At 38.9% G+C, this 18,202-nt stretch overlaps 1 protein-coding gene across 1 annotated transcript; it reads left to right on the top strand.

Moving 5' to 3' along the window:
- The first annotated feature begins 496 nt into the window (after window positions 1–496).
- LOC147863291 (uncharacterized) lies at window positions 497–15,011 on the top strand. The gene is made up of 6 exons (XM_087320780.1): window positions 497–859; window positions 9,894–9,975; window positions 12,070–12,204; window positions 12,552–12,727; window positions 12,835–12,986; window positions 13,375–15,011. The coding sequence occupies exons 1-6, from the start codon at window positions 597–599 to the stop codon at window positions 14,412–14,414; spliced, it is 1,848 nt and encodes a 615-aa protein (XP_087176906.1). The 5' UTR covers window positions 497–596; the 3' UTR covers window positions 14,415–15,011.
- Window positions 15,012–18,202: the final 3,191 nt, after the last annotated feature.

Genomic DNA, 18,202 nt, shown 5'->3' with positions numbered 1-18,202 from the left:
CTGGGGCTGGGCTGGGCTAGGGCTGGGGTGGAGATTAAGGACAAGGGCCTGACATCGAGACTATGGCTCGAGGCCAAGGCCGAGACTAAGACTAAGACTGAGAGCAAGAACGGGGCCCAAGATTGAGACTGGGGTCCAAGATCAAGACCATGGCTGGAGGCTGAGAGTAAGACTGAGACTAAGAGCGAGACAGGGGCCCAAGATCGAGACCAGGGCCCTTGGTCAAGACTAAGACTAAGACTAAGACCAGGACCTGAGACCGAGATCGGGGCCCAGGATCAAGATCGAGATTGGCCCAAGATTGAGATCGAGGCCGAGACTGAGAATGGCCCGAGACCGAGCCCGAGACCGAGACCGAGACCAGGGCCCGAGACCGAGACCGAGACCGAGACCGAGACCGGACCGAGACCGAGATGATGACAGCCAAAGAAACCAAGCAAGAGGAGGTCCTCTTAGTTGAGCGCCTCTCTCTTTGGAACCTTTTTTTTTTAGTTTTTCTCTTCCTTCCTTTTCCTGAACTTTGCTCTGTGCGACGAAGACAAGAAAACATGTGGATTCGACAGAATTAGGGTTAGGGTTAGGGTTAGGGTTTCGCTATGGCCGGCCAGCCGCAGCAGCAACTGGGAGATGGATCTCAGGCGGCGGCTATGGAGTCCATGGATGCTGTGTCTGCCGCCGCGACCTCCTCTAGCTATAAGTTGGAAGAACCAGACCACTCGAGCTCAAACTGGTACTTCCCCAGAGAGTACATCGAGAAGAGCTCTCCCTCGCGGCTCGACGGGATCGACCTGAAGAAGGAGACCTTTTTCCGCAAGTCCTACTGCACATTCCTGCAAGATCTTGGGATGCGCCTCAAAGTGTAAGTCTGAAGATAAGCAACAATTCAAACTTCTCTATCTTTCTTCTCTCATTTTCCTCATTCCCTGCTTGTTCCCGTCTATTTATATCTCTGTATTGGGTCTCGTGTTTTTCCCGCTCTGTTTGAGCTTCCTTAAGCACTGTATCTAGAACAGCGTGCTGTAACAGATACTACGGACTACAATACCGAACTGTAAATGAAGACTCGAACCTATTACAGATCCTCCATCGTTTAACATGTGAATTCTGCATCAGGTCAGATTGTTTCAGGTTCTTCGGGCTTTGTTAAGACATGTATGTCTTAGTCTAGGCCACTATACTTAACACCTGTTGCATAAGGAGAAGCTAGTTCGAAAGGATGACAATGACATCTTACATGGAGTCTGTATAGGCCGTCACTGCTTTAACAGGTTACCACATCAATGTTTTGATAAAACAAAGAGCTAGTCTCTGTTACATTTCTTCGCTGTTTACATAATAAGTTTGGTAACTAGCTTTGAGTCTTCCAGCCCTTCCTGCTTAGACCCCTTTTGGTTCAGGGAATATAAGAAGGCCCGTTGTATAACCCTTCTGTGCTGCTATAACATGTTTGCTATCAAATGTTGGTAAAGAGCCTTCGACCTGTACATGTTTTTCACTAGTCATAGATCAACTTCGCATTCGAATTCATGTTCGTCCGTTTTATTTTCGTCATGTCCAGGATCTATATTACGGAAGGCCTTTTAAAGGAGGGGAAGGGAGAGGATAACTTACATAGAACTATGGGAAGCCTTACGTAGGGGAAGATAGCATGGAGAAGGCTTATGAATGGAGAACTATGCAGTGCATAAGCATTTGCCATGTTATAACCCTTTTGCAAATTTCCAGTGATTTTATTATGTATCAGATAGTCTTGACAGATAAATATCCGTAGAAACCTCAATATGGAAGATTGAGTGCCTCAGCATATCTTAGGGATGCCGAAATTCTTATTCCCCTGTTTCCTAGCCTGTTTCTGTTTGACAAATATGTTGTTGTATGGGTCCCTTGTGGTCAGCGCTTGCTTGTCTGCGAGGCTCAGGGTCGAGCCTGTATTGCCACTGTAGCAATCTATGCCAATAGAGGAAATGCACCCACATATATATTTATCAAACGAGAGATTATATCCTAAAACCTTGTCACATCTTTGAGAATAACAAACCACAATAAATGCAACTAAAATTAATAAACTATCATAGGTTCTGAAGAATCCCATCAACCAAGCACTTCAACATATTAAATTAGATGAACTGAAACTTCTTCCTGTGAAAGATCTCTAATATGAGTGAATCCAAGGTGAAAAGGTCTTTGAAGTGAGGAAAGCACTCAACACAGTGCTGGGTGATAATGGCCCAGTAAATCTGTTGAAGATACTGGATAATCCTGTTTCCAAAACACTTTTTAACATTTTGGGCTTAGATGAACTGAAACTTCTGCCTTTTGACAATCTTCAGCTTGAGCTGATCACAGAGAGAGAGAGGTTACTGTCTTTTAAGAGGTTGAAATGGCCTATAAGACCAAACAAGAGATTACATCTTAAAATGTTGTCTTGCCTTTGAGAACAACGTAAAATAAATGAAACAAGTAAAAGGTAAATAGAAACAACAAACTCACAAACAAAATGGTAGTGAACTTCAATGTTTTAGTTCTACCAAGGAAGGGCGAATTTTGTGCTAATGCATGAGCACGTTGACTATTGGTTTGAACTCAAAAAGGAGTGGCCTGTGGAATTCTAAGATGGTTAAGAATTTGGTTTAGCCATAAGAATTCACAGCATGTATCCAAATAGGGATGGTATTCAGTTTCTGTAAATGAAGTAAAAACTGAAATTTGTTTCTTGAACTTCCACAAATAAAATCTGAGCCAAGTAGAAAGAAAGAGCTAGTTGTACACCATCTTGTGTCAAATCTCTTGCCAAATCAACATCCAAATACCAATTAACTCGGTGCCTCCGGGAGATAATGGCCTTTATCTGTCAATGACAAAGGAAAGAAAGAGGCGTTCTTGTCGCACCAAGCCCTGGGAGCTTGTTTCAAGCCATACCTTGCTGACCTGAAATCTCAAAACTAGGGGACCGCTCACCATTCACAAATTAAAATTGGCATCCATTTGTAGTGGTCAGCAAGTTCTTTAGAGATGTGTTCCATTTTCTTTTGCCCTTAACATGGAGAAAAGTTGTTGAACGTGAAGTGCTAGTTCGCCTCACAATCCTATATTATAACATCTCTACAAATTTATTTAAAGAGAGAGTAGTGGGAAGAAGAGAAATTGTGTCACAAAATGCCTCTAAAGATTCTGGGACGTCAAGTGATGCACATTCAGTGGTCTTGTTTCCATCTTTGGAACAAACTGCTTTGGGAGAGAGACAAAATGATTTCCAACATAGTGTTACGACCATTAGAAACTTGGAGATTGCTAATTGGTTTTCCAAAGTAATCATTTGAGCTTTATTGGCTTTGTCATACCTTTGTTCAACTACATACCACAACCCTTTAGATATCTTTGTCATCTTTGCTAAGAAATTGACAAGCAACTTAAGGCGTCATGCTGAAGAACATGAAATCCTGACTATGACCATCTTTGTCTAGCCAAGAGTGAGTTGCAACTTGAGTGGGTGCTGAAGACGAAATACTAGAAGTAGCCTTAGGATTGGGCTTAGTTCCTTCAACAGCATTTGATAAACAATGGTATTGTGGCAGGGTCAGCACATGCAATTCCAAATCTAGGTAGTTAGTTCCATCTAGAATAGACTCTTTGGGAAGTTAAGGAATGGTGGTAGATTTAATAATGGTACTAGAAGCCATGGCTTCCATCCGTAGAAGCTTAAATTGATTGTTTTAACTAGTTGCAGAAGGTTGCTTTACTCTTTCCATAATAATGGTTTTAAGTGGGACTATATATGGATGTTTGGAGAGCATTATCTGTAAATGGGAGGTATGGAAATGGAATGTTGGCTGCTCAAAGAAAACTGAGTTGGATGGGAGAAAAAATATGAATGGAGGCCTCACAGCTGAGATACCATGTGAGAAAACTGTTATGAAAGGTTGTAAGGTGGCTAAGAGGCTAGCTACAACAGAAAGTAAAGTAAACAAGAAATATATTTAATAGTCACTCTTAAAAACTTTAAATACACAAATCGAGGGGGGGGGGTTAGCAGATGCATTTATGGAAAGGGATAAAATATGCAGCATAGTAGTAGAGGAAAAAAAACAATGTCATAAATGCTTTAATGGACCTAAAGGAGAGCGTGTTGAAAGGAGAGATTAGTTTTTGGGTTGTCAGGCTCCAACTCAAAAAAGTATTCTTGCTGTATTTTTTTTGGGTCCCATGCTTCATCCTAAACCTTTATAGTAAATCTTGTGGATTTTGAAATGCCTCTACTGATGCATGATGCTACAAAAAATGGAGTAGGTTCAGATGATCTCAAAGGGAAAACATATGTTCTTGCACTCTTCAATACATTATGTGCATGGTGCAAGTTGCTGTGTGTTTCTTGCTTGGAGTTACATTGTATGTTGACGTGTGAGATAGGTATGTTAATGACATGTGCTTTCACTGTCTACTCCAATAATCTGTTGGTAAGAGCATTTCTTGCTACTTAACTTATCCCACTGCAACTGTTCTCTTGACTTGATACTTGCACTTACATATAGATCCATGATAAAAGGCAAGATAGATTAAACAAAACGAAATATTAAGATTTGCTTAAGGCTTAATTCACATTGAGACCAAAGATACAACCATCTTCTTATAACATGAGTCAATATGTGAGTTACATAGGCGAAAGGAATACTAATAAGAATCTTCAAGTTGAGGAACACATATTCTGGGTGATACACTCTGTGAAGTACAGAATGCTGAACTATCATGTCACATAATGCAATCACACTAAGATCAAACCGTAAAATGCTAAGTCCTGTGGTCTGCACATCAGCCAGATCCCAAGGACAGCCTCAAAATCTTTTAAAATATATTTAAATCTACAATAAGTGGTCTCTCTATGTCCTTTTGTCCCTCAATAATCTCATGAACTACGAAGATAATATCTAGTTAGAGTCCTCTTTGAACCAGCCTGTCTTCCAGCTCAGCCAACTTTCTTCTGCAACTAGCTGCCTAACTCATGCTGAAGAATTTAAGGCTCTACAGCTCTGCCAATGAATAACTGGATTTAGATACCTAGGCCTATAATGCTAGTTCTTCAAGTCCTCGGAAGTCCATTGTACAAGCCCATTAAGCATAAAGTCCTAGAGCTCTGCAATATGATTCCAGGAATATTTGACATGTTCAACCACAATATCGCCACTAACCTGTGCTGCTCTCTGTATACTCAAAATTTCAGTTGCCTTTGACACCATCTCTCTTGTGAGGTGTGTGTCAAGGTGCTGGTGATAATGGCTGCTGTACTGAAGATCGTAAGGAGTTTACACAGTGCATGCTCATTTAAGATCATGAGCAGTGATATTCATAGAGATGCTCTTTAAGGATTTCTTATTCCTTTCCAGAGTCATTACACATTCATTTACATCTCTCTGGAACTGTACTGAAAGAGATCTCTTCTTCTGGTGTCAAAAGATGATGTGAGGCAGTCTATGGGTAATATGCCGTCAAGTCTTTGCACTCAATTGCATAGTTTGATCCTCAGTTCACTGCACTAATTGTCATAATAGTTGTTCTATGGCATGGCCCAAGCTTCAATTGTGCATGGAACTTTTGTTTTAGCTGATCCAAGCAAAGTTGCTGTCAAGATTTGAACATGTATGAATATCCTAATGGATATATCATCCGGCTACCTAGATGGGTAATAGTTGTGCAGTTCCCATCCCCCAGAGATATCTTACATATTCCTTACACTCACCAGCCCCTCTCTTTGTCATCCATCTGTATAACCATCTGTTTCGAGATATCAAAAAAGCCAGAATAACATGTCCATATTTGGAAAGCTCCCAAATGTTCCCATCTGGGATAGCATAGTTACAACTTATTAGTGGTGGAGATGATAAATAATTTGGGGAAGCAATTAAAGTATATTAGGGTCATTTAAGCTACAAGGTGCTTATGAGGCCATATAAGAGATTATTAGGGTTTAAGGTTCATTTAAGCTGCAAGGTGCTTATGAAACAAGCAATAGATTATGGTTGAAGATGTTGCATATTGGAGAATAACAAAAATCAATTGGGTAGGCATATGAAGGTTTAGAAATTTAGCAATCTTTTTGGGAAATGCAAATATTTGCATGAGTCGATGAAGAACTTAAGTGAAGTGAAACCTTCGTCTTCTAAAGTTGTCCATGCATAGATCTTTGAAGGGCTGACACTTCCATTTTATTTCTTTCTCTATCCTAGGATAGTCCAATATAGAAAGAAAGACATATTAACATATTTTAAGTGGCCAAAATGGCCTATAAGACCAAACAAGAGATTACACCTTAAATGTTGTCTCGTCTTTGAGAACAACAATTCAAAATAAAATAAAATAATACTAAGTAAATAAGATAAAAAAGAAACTAAAGAATCTGGTTTTCGGCACATGTAAGATTCTCAAGTTAGATTTATTGTAACTTTTTTCTTCGAAATATCTGTAGCATCGGTCGATCTAGAATGGAGAGGTCTCCGAAGCAAGGGAACCACCGGCGATAGCAGCAGATAATTGCATTTATCTGTCGATGACAAGGGTATGAAGTGAGGAACAGGATGTTGTGGCTGTGTTTTTCGAGCATGGAAAGTTGCGATCACTTGTTGTGATTGGGACTCAAACTACAATGCGAGAGGGTTTTTATCTGTAGAGCAGTGATAGTGCTGAAAAAACGTTTTGTATTGTCCTTGTATTTTGCAGTGAAAAGGCTGTGATTTCCAACAAAAAGGGTAAGGTGCCTTTATACAGGCCCCAGCTTGAGAATATTTGGCTGACTGTAGGTCTCCATAAATGGGTGAAGTTAGGTGGGCAATAGGCTCATGTCTAAAATGGCACGAAATACCACTAAATAGTTGGCTGTTGTCAAACACTTACGGCTTTGCTCTACATGCTTCTAACAGCCCCTGCGGTGCCAGGGATGGGCCTAATAAACTATCGCTGCTACTAGCATCCCAAAGTCTTTGGCTGTGTTTTTCGAGCATGGAAAGTTGCGATCACTTGTTGTGATTGGGACTCAAACTACAATGCGAGAGGGTTTTTATCTGTAGAGCAGTGATAGTGCTGAAAAAACGTTTTGTATTGTCCTTGTATTTTGCAGTGAAAAGGCTGTGATTTCCAACAAAAAGGGTAAGGTGCCTTTATACAGGGCCCAGCTTGAGAATATTTGGCTGACTGTAGGTCTCCATAAATGGGTGAAGTTAGGTGGGCAATAGGCTCATGTCTAAAATGGCACGAAATACCACTAAATAGTTGGCTGTTGTCAAACACTTACGGCTTTGCTCTACATGCTTCTAACAGCCCCTGCGGTGCCAGGGATGGGCCTAATAAACTATCGCTGCTACTAGCATCCCAAAGTCTTTGGCTGAACAGCTCTGGTGAAGATTGCAGGGTGTCCACTGATGGAAAATACTCAAGCTGACCAGTGCTGATGACAATGCAATGGTGGGTTTCTGCTTACTGCTCCATAAGATGGGGCCAGAATCCAAGCTAAATACTAGCCTTGTTGTTTACTGAAGGCTGTCAAGGCTCACTATCCAATCAGATTCAACCATGCTGAAAGATTGCACATACCCCTCACCACAGTGATAGAACAACCCACGAGAAGTTGTACTAGAGAGGTATAGTATGAGGCATGCTTTGTAACGTTGCTATATTTTAAGATCCCTAGACATGAAAGTCGTGAATATCCCCCCACCCCGCCTTGTAACACATCCGATGTGTTGAGGGGTTCCAGTTCACATAGTCATGCGAGCTTAAATTTGGAATGGTTTGCAAAAGGAGGTGTGGTAGTGAATATAGATAGACAGTTAGGGTGGATAAAATACCATGTAGCATGTCTTGTCATTGGAGCCACAACACACCACCTCAATGGATTGAGGTGAGGACCTTTTTTGACGGGTAGAGAAGGTGCCATATCTGAAATAATCACATGACCATCCCAAAGACAACTCAAGATTTGAGTTTGTCCAGAGCTGCAATAGAAGGTTGCTGTATTTCTTGGGAAGTTTAAATAGTTACGTCCTTCCCGGTCCTCTTGTACTAGGGAAAAGTCCCCTCAATGCTCTAACACCTGCACTGGATATGGACCGCAGCCTTTATAGTTTCTGGAACCATGTGGTACGGTTCTGCTGCCACTCCAATCGAGTTGTTTGACCCTACGCCACCCAATCAATATTTCATCTGGCAGAGATATTTGCTAGCTAATCCACAGAAATAGTCATATAAAATAAGTGTGTAGTTCTCTCTCAGAGTAAATTTTACTGCCTGCTGCTACTTCACTGATTGTCTTACATTTACCTCTATAACCAACCGATAGAGTTGAATTGTGCAAACTACAAGTTTACTAACTTCAGTCCGAAAGTAATATCTATACAAGTGTCGTATCCCCTTCTAGAGGGCATAATCACTCTCCTTTGCTGAAATTCAGATCATGGAACCAAGAAGGCATCATACGAATGATGCATCATACCGTCTGATTTTTCTTCTCCTACTAGAGGATGTTTTCCTTAGGCCTTATTGCTATGTGAACATCAATGAGACAACTTCAAACACCATTTAAGATGTGATTCATCTTTCACTTTGACTTCCATACTCTTGAGATAGATTGATCCAACATCAAAATTTTAGGAAAGATGGTGAAGGTGAATGTTTAAGGAGCATGACACCATTTGTCATGTCTCACACCAAAGTGATTGTGGACTAAGTTGTATGGAAGCAATGTTTGGAATGGCAAACAACGGGATGGGTTCTAACCTTACTGATGTGTGCTGTTTCCCCATTCAGAGAAGCATATGGTTTTGTAATTAGGTGGAAATGTAGCATAATGTGTGAAGTGGTGTCTCCACGTTTTTCCCATGTCATGATACATTGGCATTGCAAAAAGGCCTAATTCACAAAGGAATCTATTGATGCATTATGAAGCAAGTGTGTGGAACTGTTTTTCCATAACTTGCATCCAATGACACAGAATTTCCTGAATGCGACTTTTTAAGGCATCACCTAGAAGGTTGAGTTCATATTTGTATGCCTTATTCACGCTTAGAGACTTTGTGCTTCAATGTATGATGGCTGTAACACCTGCACCTTAAATCCTGGGTTGTAATTGCTTTCAACTCTAGTGAATTATCTTCGTGCATAGTGGCATCTTTTGTGGGTTGATCCTTTCCTTTCCTTATTTAAATTACTTATATCAGCAAAGAAATTTAATAAAACTGGTCAACTCTTTGAAATAATCTACAGTCTTGTGATGAATTTCTGGAATGCCATAAAATATGTATCGACGATGACAATTTTGGCAAAAAAAGAATTAGTGATTGTAGAAACCCAGAGCTTACTTGTTAAGCTGACCATCTGTCAACAGGGTATCTAGTGCTGCTTGCTCTGTTAGTTTTCACAGCTTAATGGTTTTTAATTGGAGCATCTTTGATCATGTGCACATTGCTGGTGGCCTGACAGAAATTAACTTATGTAATCTTGTAGCCAAGGTTTGGTGATGTTGTAAGAGACATTCATGTGAAGTGCCAAGAAAAGAAGGTTTTCATCCTAATATTGGATGTTAGTGTGTTATGCATGGTTGATTAACGCATTTGTGATTTAGTTGTTTCCCATATAGTTGAATCTTGATGAATCTGTAGCATATATATTTCCTACTTCCTTGGGTGCCTAAATGTCATGTTGATCTTTGAATTTTAAGTGTGGATTCTATTCAAACTAATTTATTCTATATTTAGAATTTGCATGAACATTACATTTTCTTCATTGATGGTAATTGTTTCACTCTGGTAGTTCCTTCAAGGATTCATTATTCTTTATTGAAGAAGTTTGCTGAATATTTTTAGACATTGCATCTTCAATGACTAAATTGTAAGTTGATGATTACTTTGCAGGCCCCAAGTAACAATAGCGACAGCTATCGTGTTCTGCCATCGCTTTTTTCTGCGGCAATCACATTTGAAAAATGATAGATATGTGAGTTATAAATGCATTGTCCCTATTAATTATTTACTGCTATTTATACTGGGCAGAATGTGGAAAAAAACTAGATTGCTTTCTGTGGAAATATAGGTTCTCTAGTTAAAACAATGGCATCTTTTAACAGGCATAAATTGAAGATTTTAGTCCCATTTGGCATTTTGATACCTAACATTGTCAATATTCATTATTAAATGCTCTTTTTGCAATGTGTATATGAGTCTTTTTCTCTGAACTTAAGCATCTATTTATAATGATAAAAAACTAGTATATGTGAAGGAACTTGTACAGCCTTATGTTATTGTAGAACAGAAAATTTTAGCCCGGTGCTTCATTGGGTCATATTAAGCCTTGTCGGGACAGGGCATAAGACAACTTAAACTACCAGTGTTGCTTAATTTCACCATTGAGGAAATTTTATGCTAATTAAGAGAGATCTCCTTAAGATTTGAACTCTCTAAGACATTCCAGGAAGCTATATTGCCACTGAACAAAGAAGTTGACACATGTTGGGGTCCCAAGCATAGTTCAGTAGTGAAACTCATATAGCACTTCTAAAGTATTCTCTACTAGGCATATTGCCAAAAAGAGTAATATGACATCAATTTCTGCTCCCTAACATGACTTCCTTTTGTCTGTAAACGGAATTTTGAGTTCTGCATCAAAAGAGAGGCTGGACTGAACTTTTTCTTTCTGACTTTCCTTTCTTCTTTTTTCTTTAAGAGGGCCAATTTACATATTGTTTTCCATTGCATCTCAAAATGCGATAGAAGTTTGGGTTGGTGGCTACTTGGTAGTTTGTCGAATAGCCCAGACTTACACTGGTGCATTATTGATGTAAGGCTCATGTAGGTTTTGTATGAGCGAGGTGATGCAGCAAGACATTTTGGAGTTGAATGTTCAACTCAAAATTGTCACATTTTTGTATGCTCCAATTGCACTTTCTTTCATGTAGTTTTTGACATGATTTTTGTCTTATTTTGAAGTTTCTCCATTTTTCTTCTTTGTAATTAAATTCTTGATGGAACATATGAATGATCTTTACTTAACTTTGTCCCACAGAAATAAATTAAGAATCAAGAAAAATATCTCCAAGCTTAGTGTTACTGCAGGTATTCTTTATGTTATTCCATGTATGATTCCAAACTCTAGTATTCCACGTGTATTATATTTGTAACAGCCAGCCAAAATCCTGAAGTAATCTATGTGAGCGGTTGAGTGTGAAATAAGTTTAGTTCGGATGTAATCTATGTGAGTGAAGTGTAGTTTGGAAGTAATCTATGTGAGTAGTGGAGTGTGAGATAAGTATAGTTCAGGAGAACCAGATAATAAGTTTGGTGCAACTCATGATTATTGATAAATTCAAGTGTATGCAAATCTTTTCACCAATATTGGGAACCCTCTTCTAAGTTGAAGCTCTTGGTTGATTTTATGAAGGCATATATATACATGAAGAATATATGGTTAGCTTGTCTTCTTTCATAGATTTTAAGCCACCCTAAGACAACAAGTCAACAACTGATGTTAACATTAGTTTGAAGCCTAATTTAAATCTTATTTTTATTTTGATAACTTCTTGTAAGCATAGCATTCCTTAACTGATTGAAACATAGTCCTCCAAGGAGAATATATAGAGGACTCTCCAGTCGTGTGATATTCTTACCTGAACCCCCGTCTTGCCTCTGTGTACATAAGCTGGAACATAATGAATTGTCTGAAACCTGTCATGGCTATATAAAATATAGAGGAGTTTGTTAAGATGAAATAAAAATAAATGCTCTATGTTCTTTCTGGTTCAAATAAAGTGATTGGATTTTCATCATTCTAGGAGAGACCCTACTACAGTGCATTCAATTTCTTATTAACCATATTTGGCTTTTTTAATCCAGAAGTAAATTCTTGTATTCACAAATTATACAGTGAGAGGTAAAAGAATGATGCTTTTTATATGTTTAATCATTTATTCTCTGTGAAAATGGTATACAGATCGACAGGAAGGCAGGGACAAGGACAGCAGTTTATTTTATTTCAATTATATTGCTGTTTTTACTGTCCCAGATTCTGAATAGGTGAAACACTGTTTTCTGGCAGTTAATTGCGACTACTTGTATGTTCCTTGCCGGCAAAGTTGAGGAGACGCCACAAAAACTTAGAGATGTCATTTTTCTCTCATATGAGATCAGAAACAAGAAGGACCCAACAGCAATACAAAGAATCAAGCAGCAGGTGACTGCTGTTCTTTCTTTAATTTGTTTATATACATTCTTCCCTCATTTGAGGTATATGCTTACATTTCTTTTAGTGAAATGTTTGGCACATAGGTGTATGTTTGGGTGGAACATATGTAACTTACTGTCTAATAAAAGAAGAAAGTAAAATAGGTTAATTTATATTTCAGTTTGAGACCTAGAAACATAATTTCATACATAATATGCTTATGCATATTCACTCATGTTCTGGATAATTTACTTTGGTAATATACCATGTATAATAATAATAATAATAATAATAATAACAACAACAACAACATTGTGTTATTAGAGATATACATTTTAACTTTCTTCATGCTGCAGGATGTCTTTGAAGAGCAAAAGGAAATAGTCCTTCTAGGAGAACGAATGGTGCTTGCAACCTTGGGCTTTGATCTCAATATCCACCATCCTTACAAACCTCTTGTAGCTGCCATAAAAAAGTTTAAAGTGGCACAAAATGCCTTGGCCCAAGTGGCATGGAATTTTGTCAATGACGGGTATGCCCTTCCATCAGCATATATGTTACACATTTTCGGGTGAAGTTGGATCATTACCTGGATTTTTGTGCAACATTGCTGTGTTAACACTCTGGAGGGGTGTGTAGGCTACGTACTTCCTTGTGCTTGCAATTCAAACCTCACCACATTGCTGCGGGGGCCATCTTTCTAGCTGCGAAGTTTCTCAAGGTCAAACTTCCTAGTGAAGGTGAGAAAGTCTGGTGGCAGGAGTTCGATGTCACTCCTCGTCAACTTGAAGGTACTATTTGCATTCTTCTGCCTTGCAAATTCATCTGTCAATAGCTGAATGATTGCTGCAGCACTTGTCCTGTTCAGGCCATATCCTCATAGGAGGAGACATGGTTCTCAAGAAGCACGGCTTGTGCTGTTTAGACGAACACAGTGCTTGTGGACTGATTACAAACACTAGCTACATAAGAAGTCATTAAAGACCTCTGAAACGATCTATTATTGACAGAGGTTGACTTGTGCAATCATCCTTGATTGACCCAATTATAGCTTGCTGTTTGAGTTATTTTAGTTCACATTCATTTCATTCTGTATGATACCGTGAAGATATAACATATAGATAGATAAATAGATATTAATTATCCTCATTCACTGATATATTCTTTTCTCCTAAACAGAAGTGAGTAACCAAATGTTAGAACTTTATGAACAAAACAGAGAGGTACCCAGCTCTCGTACCAGTGAACCTAGTGCAAGTATTGGAACCATAAATCGCAGGAAACCTACAGTTGATGTGCCTTCAAGCTCTGGAGTGCAATCATCTGAGAAGGCTGGGGATGTTAAGTCAAAGGAAAACCTGAACAATCATAAAAGATCTGCTAGCGAGGCATTCCCTGCTTCTGCATCTTCAATATCAGACAAGATGAAAGAACAGAATGATGATTATACAGTAGAGCTAAAACCAAGGACGAGTGTGAACATCAAAGTGGACACTAGCATAGGAGTTGATGAAGCAAAGCCAGAAGCAGCAAACAATAATGCAACACCTGGAAGTGATATGCCTCATCCTGCTGTGGAGGAGACAAATAACAATATAGCTGCAGAAGTGAAACCTCAAACATCATGTAGTCTTGCTCCAGAAGAAGAAATTTCTACTGCAAGGATAGGGGAGAGCAGAGCTACTGAAGATTTTTCTATTGCCTCTGAAACCAACTTAACTGCCTCAGTGGAAGACGGTGGGCCCAAACAGGATTCTTCTAAACAAGATTCATCTCAACAAGCCCAGCATAAAACTGATTGGGTGGATCTCGGTAATGTTAATATTGATCGTGTCAAAGCTGCTCTCCAGAGGCGAAGACAGGGAGGAGAGGTGCGGACATCTATTCCTAAGAGGGAACTGACTGACGAAGAAGAACTGCTTGAAATGGACCTAGAAAATGGCCACCATGATAAGCAGCAGCACGATCAAGTGTCGGAAGATGCTTCTGACCAAGAGGATAGATGGAATGATGAGGACCAATTAGATGCCAATAACAAGAAAGAGACTGAGTGTAATTCTGAAAGGTACCTTGATAATGATGAAGATGAAATATATCACCAGGCTCGGAATCGACAAAAGCCACAACATTATCAGAAGTCTGATGTGGATGATGATTCTTTTAGGCATGAAGATATGGAAAGGGACCTCAAAAAACCTCGGGGTGAATATCGGAACTAGGTTTGCTAGGTTTATGCTTGGAGTAATTGAAGTCTCCACGAAACTATAGCAATGCTGTATTGTCACATGGAATACCGAATGATCCTGCTTGTATTCTAGAAAAGCTTGCTTGCCAACACTCCTTAAAAATGAGATTGTCATCATTCTGTGTTCTTTACAGTTCAACCATTATTCAAAATGCATTTTGTTTTTGTCTCAATTCCAACAGAAACATTGTAAAAGGTTTTTGTTGAAGCTGAAGCTCTTATCTAAACGAACCTGTTGTAATAAACATAGACCGACATAGGCACGATATAAATGGGAGCACCATGTCAGATGGCACATGCCTTGATATTTGGTAGATGCTTATTTAATTTGTCAAGGTGTTGAGAGTTAACATGAATTCTGGAGAGTTATGTGAGACTCAGAAGAACATGTTTATAATCAACGTGCAAGAAATATTAAAATTTATACAAACTGGCCAAGGAATATTTATACCTTACTTGAGGCTTATCGAAGACATGAATATTACAGTCAGATGAACACCTCCATATTTGTATTTGTGGTTACCACTTCTCACTGTCTAAATTGGGTAATTTGCTGTCATTGATAACTAGATACATGTCTTATATGGTTAATTACCTCTATGAAGTGTTTCATAGTTTCCCCCTTGTGACAATTGTTTTAGGGAACTATGTGAGCTGCAGACTTTATGAAATTGAAGTTATGGTAGAGAACTTCCTTCATACCATGGTAATGTACCTTGGTGAATTTTTGTAACATAGTTATGCACTTCAGGCATGTTTATAGTGTTAACCGTTGGGTTGTAGCAAGGAGTGCAAGCGACTTTGCGATATGGTAGATAATGTAATAGGAAGAAAAGAGATTATGAGCACAAAGGTGAGAGAGAGAGAGAGAGAAAGAAAGGGAAGACCTTATGCAGCACTCAAGGTTTCTAATCTTCAACAATTGACCATCTATGGGTATGCCTATCTCCCTTGCACATGCAACATGTACTAATGACTATTATATATGTATGGATACTTGTTCATATTTGAACATATATGTCTAAGATATTTAAACATCGTGTGACTATCAGTTTCCATCTTGGAGTGTTGTTTCTCAGCTATATAAATGGGATCCCATTTCACATCATTTCCTTATTGTATACACTTCTTGGTCATTGTGATTCATGCATTTTCTATTGAGGTTTGATGACTGCTTGGAAGACGCTTAGGGAGGAAATGCATTGGAGGCAACCATCCTCTCCCATGGAGTGGGCTCACCAACCTCTTCTATGGAATACCAACATTACAGTCTACAGATGTTAGAGGAAGAATGTTGGGAATGGATGTGGGACTTCTCTAGGCAGATTTTGAAAAGCAATGGCAGCCCACAGTGGCTAAGTGGTGGGAGCACTTGTAGGAAATCAGTAACATAATGAAAATTGGCAAATAAAAATGGAAAAAAACGATAACACTCATAAAAAATTCTATGTGGATATATCCTTGGGAAGCTCACGTGGCAGAATGTGGCTTTGACGGGTATAAATGATTGGGGCATTTCAATGCTAGAGGGGATATTCAAGACATTAAACGAGTTAATATAGATGCTGAGAGCTCTACCACAATGTTAGAATTTCAGAAATGGATGCCAATTAGAGTGCTTACCAGATGCAAAAAACAATAGGGAGTAGACCCATACAAATGCAAAAATGATGTAGTTTCTAAAATCTAGATCTTGGCGGATAATACATGGCTGAAGAACTTGATGTGGGATCTAACGAAACTAGGATGGAAAACTCCGAAAGGTAATATTATTCAGTTTTTCCAATATTCGACTAAGCTTGACTGTAGTATTCTACAACACAAGAACTTGGAGCAAGAGGGCCTTTCTAGCAAGTGGATTAGGGAAGAATTGGATGATGATTTCCTAAAACTATACTGGAAACGATTACGAGAGACAAAGATTGCAAAAAACAAAAGCGTTCTTATGGTTATGTAGCCACATATCTCTTTGTGTAGGTGCTTGGCTGCAGAAAAGGGGAAATTGATGGGAAATGCAGGTTGTGTTCTTTAGGATTAGAGTCTCTAGAACATTGCTTATGGGAATGCTCTCATGCGCAGGAAATTTGGTCGAAAGTGATGAGAATACTAATGAAGAGCAGACTGGAAGGTTCTGTATCTTTGGGATTTGCACTATGGTGGATATTGTAGACAATGAAAGAGAAAGAGAGATAGAAAGAAGAGAGAGAGAGAGAGAGAGATAAGAGAAAACAGAAAGAAGCTTTATTATTAGTATAATGCCATACATACAAACGTTGGTGGTGGTGGCTTTATAAGGCCACCACAAATAGACATACGGTTTCCTTCTCATGAAGGAAACCGATTTCATAGGAACTAAATAAGAACTACATAATAATTTATTTTACTTTATTTTGCTTATTATTTTCTTCACTCCCCCCTAAGCAAAATTTTCTAGAAGTGTAGGTTTTCATCTTTATCTTCGATTACATTAATTAATCCAACTTGCTTGCAACAAATAATGTGCTTAGAATGTTGAAGAGGCTTCGTTAGAAAATCAGCCCACATTTGATGAGTGGGAGCAAACTTTAACTCTATCTTCTTCGTTTCAATGAGATCACGAAGAAAGTGATGCTTCAAGTCCACATGACGGATATTGTCGCTCATCTTCGGATTGTTGGCTAACTTGATGCAAGATTGATTATCACAAAATAAAGTCACTGGTGGAATAGTAAATAATTTAAATTCATCGAGCATAGCTTTAATCCATATGCCTTCTTTAGCCGCTAAAGCCACGGCAACATATTCCACTTCGGTGGATGACAATGCTACGGTAGTTTGTTTCTTTGACTTCCACGAAATTGCACCGCCAGCTAGTGTGTAAACATATCCACCCGTTGACTTGCGATCGTCCACATCTCCCCCCCAGTCCGAGTCTGACCAACCAATTAGTTGGCTAGAGGGGTTTGTCCATCCTTGCACAAGTGTGGTTGACTCGGATTGTGTAGCGGAGTAAGTCAACGCATAATGTTGAGTATGCTTCAAGTATCGAAGTAATCTTTTGAGCGCGATCCAATGCTTTGGTCCTGGATTAGCCATGAAACGAGAAAGAAAACCGGCGGCAAAGCAAATATCGGGACGTGTGCAACTTACTAGATATCTTATACATCCAAGGATTTGCTTATAGGGTACATCCTTCATTTCGGAAATTTCTCGTTCATTTTTAGGAGAATCATCATTTGAAAGTTTACATGGAGAGGTAAGAGGAGCACTAATAGGCTTACTATGGAGCATATCAAATCTTTGGAGGATAGAATTAACATAATTTGATTGTGATAATGAGATAGTATGATTTGTTCTATCTTGAGTTATTTTGATGCCTAGAAAATGGGTCATAGGGCCTAAATCGATAATAGGAAAAACATATGCAAGTTCCTTCTTTGCAATAGCTAGATAAGATTTAGAGTTAGAGATCAAAGGCAAATCATCAACATAGACACCTATGATAACAAAATTGGATTTGGCTTTTCTAACATAGATATTTGGCTCATTGTTTAGACGATGATATCCAACTTTTATGAGAAAAGAGTGTAGTTTGTGATACCATATGCGTGGAGATTGCTTAAGACCGTAAATAGATTTACGAAGTCGACAAACATGTGTTGGATGACTTGGATCTTCAAAAAATTGTGGTTGTTGTAGATAAAGTTCTTTATCTAAATCTCCATGAAGAAAAGCTGTTTGTACATCCAAATGATGCAATTCGAGATCATGTTGTGCGGCAAG

The sequence above is a fragment of the Azolla caroliniana genome, unplaced genomic scaffold (genome assembly GCF_043228905.1).
Source record: "Azolla caroliniana isolate FFs.n. ecotype wild unplaced genomic scaffold, voAzoCaro1.0.p SCAF_6, whole genome shotgun sequence".
Classification (NCBI taxonomy): Eukaryota; Viridiplantae; Streptophyta; class Polypodiopsida; order Salviniales; family Salviniaceae; genus Azolla; species Azolla caroliniana.
The sequence above is the reverse complement of the archived record's forward strand: the minus strand, read 5'-3'. Positions and strand labels throughout refer to the sequence as shown.